The sequence below is a fragment of the Neltuma alba genome, unplaced genomic scaffold (genome assembly GCF_004799145.2).
Source record: "Neltuma alba isolate B1F8T4 unplaced genomic scaffold, ASM479914v2 tig00002172_pilon, whole genome shotgun sequence".
Lineage (NCBI taxonomy): Eukaryota > Viridiplantae > Streptophyta > Magnoliopsida > Fabales > Fabaceae > Neltuma > Neltuma alba.
Window position 1 is genome coordinate 25,660 of NW_021632768.1, and position 8,972 is coordinate 34,631.

An 8,972-nucleotide genomic window follows, 5' to 3' on the forward strand; every position below is an offset into this window, starting at 1 on the left:
CAAATGCAACAGCCCAAATGCTGTTAAAAATCATATAACACAACAGCGAGCAAATCATATCAAATCTGAAGAAGGGGCACAAAAAACTTTTGACTCGAAACTTAGCGAAGCCATATCATGGGATCCGAAACGAAGTGTGAGCTTGGCGTGGCAGATTTCAGCGATGAGAACATGAAACCTGGTTCAAAGGAATGGGTTTCTACGTGTCGGGTCGTGCGTCGTGGACTGGAACAGCATGGCTGTTTCATTGTACTCTACGACAAAGTGGGTCAAGAGCTCTGCAACTCAATGATATCTACGATGGATCAGCTGTTTCATCTCCCTTCAGAAACCAAGATGCAAGAGACCAGCCCCAAGATTTTCCATGGCTATTATGGCCAATATTCGTTGCTTCCTCTCTATGAATCTCTGGGCATCGACCATCCTCTTACTATGGAAGGAATCCAAAACTTCGCTCACATCATGTGGCCTCAGGGAAACGATCGTTTCTGGTATTTTTAAACACTCTTTTGTAATATCACTTGTTCTTGTCGCGACTTCATTTATTACGCACTCATCTGAAGTAACGGTTTCGACAGTGAAATAGTGAAAGAGTATGCAAAGGTGGCGGGAGAAGTAGACCGTTTGGTGTACAGAATGGTGTTTGAGAGCTACGGTCTGGACCAGGATCGATGCGATTCTTTCGTGGAATCAAACAACCATCTGCTTCGATGCTTCAAGTACAGAAAACGAGAGATCCATGAGGCAGATTTGGGAATTCATGCTCACACCGACATGAGTCTGTTAACTATTCTGCATCAGCTTAATTTCGATGGCTAGGAAGTGAAACCCAAGGATGCGAAGAACTGTATTAAAATTGAAGCTTCACCTTCCACCTTCGTCGTCCTGGCTGGCGACGCTCTCAAGGTCAGAATTGTGAATTATAATTATGCAAATACAAAATTCAATTATATATACGGACTATGTGAATGTGATATTTGACGATGATGAGGCACGTGCGCAGGTGTGGAGTAATGTGAGGGTTCAGGCGTGTGAACACAGAGCGATAATGAAGGCAGAGAAGACGAGGTACTTGATGGGACTATTTTCAGGTGCCGGAGGAGGTGGTGGATGAGCAGTTTCCCTTACGCTATAATAAACCTTTTGACCACTACCAATTTCTTCACTTCTGTAAGACCCACAGAATTCAAGAATCCGACAAAAGAATCACTTCCTATTTCGGGCTGTAATTGGATTCGCATGTACGTTCGTTTCTGGATTTACGATCGCGAGTCGTGTATGTAATGGCACCGCAGCTTATTTATGTATTGTTTCACGTATATTTTGTCAAAACTATGATGCCGTATAATCATTGATCCATAGTTGCATGATATATGAATGATTAATTCACAATACTCGCATCCTACATGCTACTCACATGCATCTACATCTTCATATTGGTTTGTTGATGTTTTAGCTAGCTAGACATAAATCTGGAACTCCCCCCCCCCCCCGCCCAGACGAACCACGGATACTTCCAATTATTTTGTGTCAATTGTGTACATATATTTAAAAGTATTGAAATGTTCTTCCAAGAAAAATGTTTCTTTTTCTATGCATAACTGATACTCTTAGAACCTTTAATACATTATACTTCAAGGCATCTTTTTTAAAAAAAAAATTGAATTTTTTCAAGATTGCAATGTTAAAGCTCTCATTGTTAGAATGTTTTACTCCTCTTCATATTCTGGATAGTTGCAGACTTATCTTTTGATAGACGCAGCTACGCAACTTAGAAGCTATCCTTTAATTTGTAGTTTGTCTGAATGATAATAGCCAAGGAAAAAAGAGATCAATACTATTCTTAGTAGCAAGCCCTAGGTATATATTGATGGTAATTATAATAAAAGTTTAGTCGTGTATTTAGCAGATCATAAGCATCGTTTTTCAGTAACAGAAGATTTGGGGTAAAAATTGAAGTCAAAGCTTTGCATGCGGGAACAAAATTTGGTAATATTATTGAAGTCATAAGTATACGTAATGACATAGCGATTGGCTCTTGGAAAACTTGATATATCAATGTCAATATGATTCATCTTTGACTCATTCCAATAAATTAAAAGAGTTGATAAATATTAAATAACGTAATTTAACCAAAACCAAGTAGCAGAGAAAGAAAATAAAAATGAAGGCCGTACTTAATCGTCTGGGGACCAATTAGAGAGATCAATCATTGACGTCATTTGACGCAGAAAAGGACACATGCAGAGATTAGGATTTCGATCATGCTGATAACAAGCCAAGGATTGGAAATCAATTGAAACATTTAATAAAACCATCCAGGGTCCTATTGCATGGGAGTATATATAAATGTACGATTAGGAGTGGTCCTATAAATTAAGGCCCCCAATAGCGCGGGGACCAAATTTGAAGATGCTTAAAATAATGTCGCACAACTGGGACCAGAAAAATGAAAGAAAGTGGCTCTCAATCTTATTCATTTTTATCAATTAATCAATATAATGAAACCAAGTAATCTAATTTTCGCGGGTGTATAATATACTACATATTCGATTTGTAAATACGTTTAAGTACAATTTTGCTTCCTAAGTTTTCAGTGAGTTGCAATTGACATTCTTTAAGTGTTTTAAGGCACAAAGTTCGTTTGAAGTTTTTTGAAATGGCGTAATATATGTCACCCAAATCTAATTGAAAGGGGGAACCTCTAGGAGAATAGAAGGAAAAAGATTCCGCCATCGCTTAATCAAGCGCTACTGCTTCCTTTAATTTTCATTTTTCCGGCTGAGGCATCTTTCTCCCGCCCGTCTTCTATCATCAGCCTCGTGATAAAATAGATAGTCCAGCATAAGCCTAGAGATCAGGGATGATATAACAGCTTTAATGCCTATAAAACTAGAAAGGTCGGCTTGATCCTGTGGTGTGGGGGTTTAGTGGTGTGCCGTCGGATTTATCAGGTGACTTTGCATCATTTTCAAGAACATTGGGAAGATTATTATGCCTTAAAATATTTAAAAATACTAGTTTCAGCTCGCTAAAATTTTTTATGATAGAATCACACTTTAACTCATGTATATTCTCTTGCTTCTTAGTATCATCTACATTTGATTGGAAACATTTTCTTAATTTCAAATATATGAGTCACTTGAGCTGTACTAATTATTTCTTTCTTTTATGCCCTTAGTTTACAAGCAATGTAATTAATATGATGTTCATGAGTGATAGATAATATTACCTCCAATTCTAAATACAAGAGTTAGTTGATGTTTTTAATTATAAGGCCCCAATCCACTTTATCTTTCAAATTTATAATGTGTTCTCAAAAATATCCGTATTGATTGTAAGATATTTTCACCCAAGTATAGTTTTAATGTATATGATTGAATAAGAATAATTTAGAAAAATCAACACACATTTGTTACAAATAATTAACTTAACTATTTTTTTTAATCTTCGCAAATTAATTATTCAACTTTTATATTAAGGATCGGAGATAGTATAATCATTTATCGGAAAGAAAAAATATAACTCATTTATCAAATATCTTCAAGTATATGAGGATGAGGTATAAACTAGCTAACGAGAAATTTACAAGTAAATAAAAAAAAAATCATAATAAAACTGGACTTCCAATGACTGAAGACTTTTCCATCTTATAGAGGGCAATCAAAAGAGATCCGATATGATAGGGATGGAAAAGGAGATTTTGCATAGTGACGAATAATAAAGACACTGACTGATTACTTGATTATTCCAATGGTTGATGGGAAAAAGAAAATTATGTAAAAACAATGAACATGATAATTTGAAAGTAGTCTACTTCCTGATCTCAATACAAGATGCGAATGACACGACATGCTCTTTTTTTTTTTTTTTTAACACGTTGAACTCGCAGCATTGCCCTGTTGCCTATATGACAAACGAATAGGTCTTTATCGATGAATTACGGCTTACATTCTCAGATACTCACCAATATACAAGATAGCAGCTTATTGAGATGCATATGACTCTCTTACGGTAAACTGCTTTGAAGCACAAAGAAGCTTACACTAAATAACCACATGAAGGTTATGCCGTTACAGCCTATCCATAACTCCCCGTTTCCCAGCATAACAAATTCCATCTAACGCAAACGTAACAGTTAAAATACATGCCAATACAGCATCACTAAGCACCACAAAAGAGTCATAGGCCTACAACAACGAACCCTCCTTAGGTTGTCACGGTTTTCGGCTTCACCCCAATTTTTCTCCAGGAAACACTGGGCATGATTTGCTTAGTGTCAACACGATCTTTGTACTTAATAGTAAAGTTTAGCAGCGAATCCAGGAGAGAATCTGAAAGAAAGTGTGGCTTCAACCCCAGCTCTATCAGTTTAGTGTGTTTGGCATTGTAGTAATGCTCCTCTGCCTCCACTCTAGGGTTTGGCACGGATACAGCTTGCACATCCAGCCCCAGCTTCTCGCTTGCTTTTGTAACAAGGGCAGCAAGGTCGTTTACTGAAAACTGTTCAACAAATTGGTTGAAGACCCGGAATTCCCCAGGATTTGCAGGGTTTGCAATGGCAAGCTCAACACATTGAACTGTATCTCTTATATCAAGGTAGCCCCTAGTCTGAATTATGTCAAATGCAAAATATCAGCAACAATGCATACATATCATCAAGTTCTCTCATATAAAGATATCAATTATTCAACTTATTCAAGAGAACTCAGTGAATAAAGACATGATAGCAAAGTACATGGCGACATGGCAATGCGTTCCAAAACCAGATAGGTGTCTTCATCATTCAAGCACCCTCGTTATTTGACAAAGAAATCGAACATGACATCAAGGAAGCAAGAACAAACTCTCTGAAATCTCAATTGAGCTCCAGTTGCCTGTGTATTTATTTATTTGGAAAAATACGAGCAGTTGCCTATTTCATATGATCTAAACACATCCTGAAACTGTTGCATCATTTAGTCAACAGCTAATATCTTTTTCTTTGACCAAAAGACTCATACTTATCTAAAATATCATCAGTGGATACACAGCCAAGTTACCTGGCCTCCTTTACCGTATACAGTAAGTGGATGACCAACAGCAGCCTGAACGCAGAACCGATTCAGTGCAGTTCCAAAGACTCCATCGTAATCAAACCTGTTACACAGCTCTTCATGCATTGCAGTTTCATCTGTCCTTACTCCATATACCACTCCCTGATTCAGATCAGTTGCTCGAATCCCCCAGGCTTTGCAGGTGAAGGCAATGTTGTGTGAATCATGAACCTTGCTAAGATGGTAAAATGAACTGGCTTGCTTGGGATAGGGCAAAGTGTCCGTCCTGCCATTATGAGTAATTGTGATATAGCCTTCCTCAATATCAATATTTGGAGTCCCATATTCACCCATCGTTCCCAGTTTAACCAGATGGCACTGCTCTCGGAACTCTTTTATAGCAAAGAGCACGTTCAGTGTCCCAATTACATTGTTTTGCTGTGTATACACAGCTCTTGACCGGTCTATCATAGAGTAAGGAGCAGATCGCTGTTCACCAAAATGAACAACAGCATCGGGTTCAAAAGACTTGAAGGCTTCAGATAAGAAGTCAAACTCACAAATGTCGCCAATGTAGAGCTCAATACTTTTTCCAGTGAGAGATTTCCAACAACGAAGGCGATCATGGATTGAGGAGATTGGAGTCAGAGAATCTAGCCCAAGCTGGTGATCAAATAGGCGTCGAACAAGACTATCAACAATAGCAACCTCGTAACCCTTGTTAGATAGGTGGAGAGCAGTTGCCCAACCGCAGTAACCATCACCACCAATGACCATAACACGCTGTGACTTGGATGGGACACCAGAGCTCTGAGGGGAGCCAGAACTAGATTGAGTTGGGGCTTCCTGGTTAGTTGAAATTGCAGTGGCACGTACAACTCTACTTTTTGACTTCTCCTCTCGCAAGAAAAGCCCTTTAAAAGGAGAGCTGGAAGTTTTGAATGGAACAGAGATCGAAAATGCAGCTGAACATTGGTCAAGTGGTTTCAAGTAAGATTTGTTACTAGATGACGTAGTCAAGGAGCCAGAGCATGACAGCAATTGAGCCATCTCATATAATGTTCCTCGGGGTTCTAACTAATGCGGAGATGTACCTGGAAAAGAAAAGCTGAGTTCATCATTTAAGCAATGACTCATAACTTCATTGACCTTTTCCTTTCTTTCTTGTCACAAAAAACCATGCAGTCAATAGGAAAAATAGACGATAAATATTTTACAAGGGTAAGCAAACATACTTATACCCATGGCCGGAAACAAGGACCAACAGGGCACAGGCAACAGGATGCGAGTGAGATACTCCCAGATTTATTAGCGTGCAGGAGGTTCAAAGCACGGTATAGCTATTAAACAAACCAAGACTAAAAATACGAGTAAACATAACCAATTATAAACTCTAGAAAGTCCAAAGTTGCAAATTTCGTCTCTCGTCCTCTTAAAATTTTGGATTCAAAAGTGACCCGTACATAAATTTTAATAAACATAACCGTCCTAAAACATATCAATTCCTCAAGAACAATTTCACCACAATAATTATCGAGGGTTTTGTGCTAGATAAGGCCAGCACAGGCACGCAGACCGAACACGAGGGTTTCTCTAAGTGAAGAATATCAATATGGACATCTAAGTTGCACAGCAAAACTGCTGGAGTATGACATCACTTCGAATATCTTTAAAGTTCCCTGTTCACGTCTCAGAAAATTTAAAGAGACAGTGTCTTCCCACATAAAATCTTCTACACAGGAAGGTTAGAATGATGGAATACAAGAAGTAAACGAAGTTACCTTGAGCCGGAAGTGACTTTTTCTGACTTCGATTGGCCTCCCGAAAGACACAACCCCGGTTTCAAGTTCGGACGCTTCAGGGATGAAGGAGGAATATTCGTTCCCCCCCCCCCCCCCGGGGCGGGGTGCTAAGCTACCGGGCCTGTGAACTGATTGCGAGTCCAAAGTGAAGCCCATCAAAACAGAAGCCCGGCCTAGTAAAAAGAATTTTACTCATTGATTAAAAAAATTAACAAAAAATACATTACTTCCTATTCTAATTATAAGACTTCGTTTGTAGACCGGAGGTAATATATAGTAGGCATGTGTATGGGAGTTCTGATTTTTTTTTTTTTTTACAGATGAACTTGAATTACGTGCGTACATAATCCGTATATACACATATGCCGAAGAGAGATATAAATTGTTAATAATATAATGAGGTCCAAACGGAACAACGAAATCAAACTGACAGACCATGCAAGCTTAATACAAGACAAACGGACAAAAACGGGCCAAACAGAGCCTTAAATGTGAAGTATATGAAGTATTGTGATTTTTTTAAATAATATTATAGGAAATTATTATCTTTATATGATATTAAATTTTATGAGCACATAAAAAATATTTTATTATTTAGTAAATTTCCATTTCACGCCATTACAGCAGCCGTCGGCTTTCTTTTCAACTTTGGCAAGCCAGAAACTGGGTCTAATCATGTCATGTATGTAGTTATTCATGATGACTTGTTCATGGCGGGCAGATGTTAATAGAAAATACAAGTAAATGGTTTTGTTTGGGTATCGCTAGTAAAATTACGTCTCTGGAAATAGTTATGCTTTTGGGACTTATTAACCAGATCTGACTGACAGTAGCTGATGTTATGTTAAAGAAACTGTGCAGAATTTGGATTCTCAAGGGAAAATTACCAAAGCCAAAGGCAATGCTTCTGCTCGGATTTACTGATACGATGTTTCTGAAATTAAAATACAACACAGCAGAAACCCCTAGTACAGAACAACTAACATAGACGCCACAACCCACGTCCAAAACACTACTCGGACGTTGTTCCCAGAATATGCCCCGGAACACAGCACGTTTTTTTAATCCTCCACAAGAAGCCACTCACAAACCACAGAAGTCCTTAATATTGGCACTGTAACTGAACTTGAGTAATTCCAGATGATCAAAAGGCTTGTACTTGGCTGGGTGTTCTTCATCGATCAGCGACGCGGCCACATGCACTATCCCTCTGATGAAGGTAAACAGGCCCAGTGAGTACCTTCTTTCATTCCCCTTCATCACTATCTTATGCCTCGGAGCTTCTATTCTGTCGTTGGTCCAAACCTGCAATTCATACACAAATTTAATATGCTTAGACCAAATTAATTAACAACGAACTAAATGAACTAGCTATTAAGTCACTTTGATGGCATCGCCGGCGAGGACCACGAAGGAAGTGGGAGAAGAGAAGTCAACTTTGATCCATTGGCCATCCCTGGTTTCGACCTCCAAAGCATTGACGTGATTCTGGTGAAGAATGGTGGTGAAGCTCTTGTCGGTATGAGTGACGAAAGCTTGTTTTGGTTGGTCTTCTTCTGAGCCTTTGTGTTCTAACAATCGAAGAAGATAGCTTGCTGCTTTAGGTATGGCTCATAGCACATTGGCATGTTATAGCTTTCAAATATCATTCTTGCCACCATCCGGTCCAGTTCTTCCACCACTTTCGCAAACTCATACAAACATTTGCTGCATGTGCACATACAAACCCAACGAAATTAATGGCCCAGTATTAATGAAGTAGTCATGATGAGCAGGGAGGGAATTAATGAAAATTTATAAGGCTATAGGTACCAGAACTGGTCATTTCCGTGAGTCCACATTCGATCAGCAAAACTTTTGATGCCCTCAGGAGATGTGCCCTGATCGATACCGAAGCTTTCGTGAAGAGGGATCTTAGGATTCTGTCCGACGTAACCTTTTAAGGGGATACCCTCGTATTTGTTTCTGAGTTTGGTTTCATCGGGCAGATCGAACAGCTCCTTCATACAACCGAACAATCCATTTCGAAGCTCATCAGAAGCGAATTTGTCGAACTCAGCCACAAAGAAGCCACACTCTTCAAGTGCCTGTCGGCACACTTTCGCTTGTTGATAGCCATGAAGGGGTGCCTGGC

General features: G+C 39.0%; 2 protein-coding genes and 1 pseudogene across 2 annotated transcripts; 1 reads left to right on the forward strand and 2 right to left on the reverse strand.

Moving 5' to 3' along the window:
* Positions 1-117: 117 nt before the first annotated feature.
* On the forward strand, positions 118-831 carry LOC114719073 (probable 2-oxoglutarate-dependent dioxygenase AOP1). Its single transcript, XM_028904529.1, has 2 exons — positions 118-491; positions 579-831. Exons 1-2 carry the CDS (start codon positions 118-120, stop codon positions 817-819), a joined length of 615 nt encoding a protein of 204 aa, XP_028760362.1. The 3' UTR covers positions 820-831.
* Positions 169-6,864, reverse strand: LOC114719100 (UDP-sulfoquinovose synthase, chloroplastic). The gene is made up of 4 exons (XM_028904561.1): positions 6,818-6,864; positions 5,043-6,130; positions 3,887-4,611; positions 169-178 (listed from the first exon to the last, which is right to left on the reverse strand). Exons 2-3 carry the CDS (start codon positions 6,084-6,086, stop codon positions 4,210-4,212), a joined length of 1,446 nt encoding a protein of 481 aa, XP_028760394.1. The 5' UTR covers positions 6,087-6,130; positions 6,818-6,864; the 3' UTR covers positions 169-178; positions 3,887-4,209.
* A 1,031-nt stretch (positions 6,865-7,895) lies between these two features.
* On the reverse strand, positions 7,896-8,968 carry LOC114719084 (probable 2-oxoglutarate-dependent dioxygenase AOP1.2; annotated as a pseudogene).
* Positions 8,969-8,972: the final 4 nt, after the last annotated feature.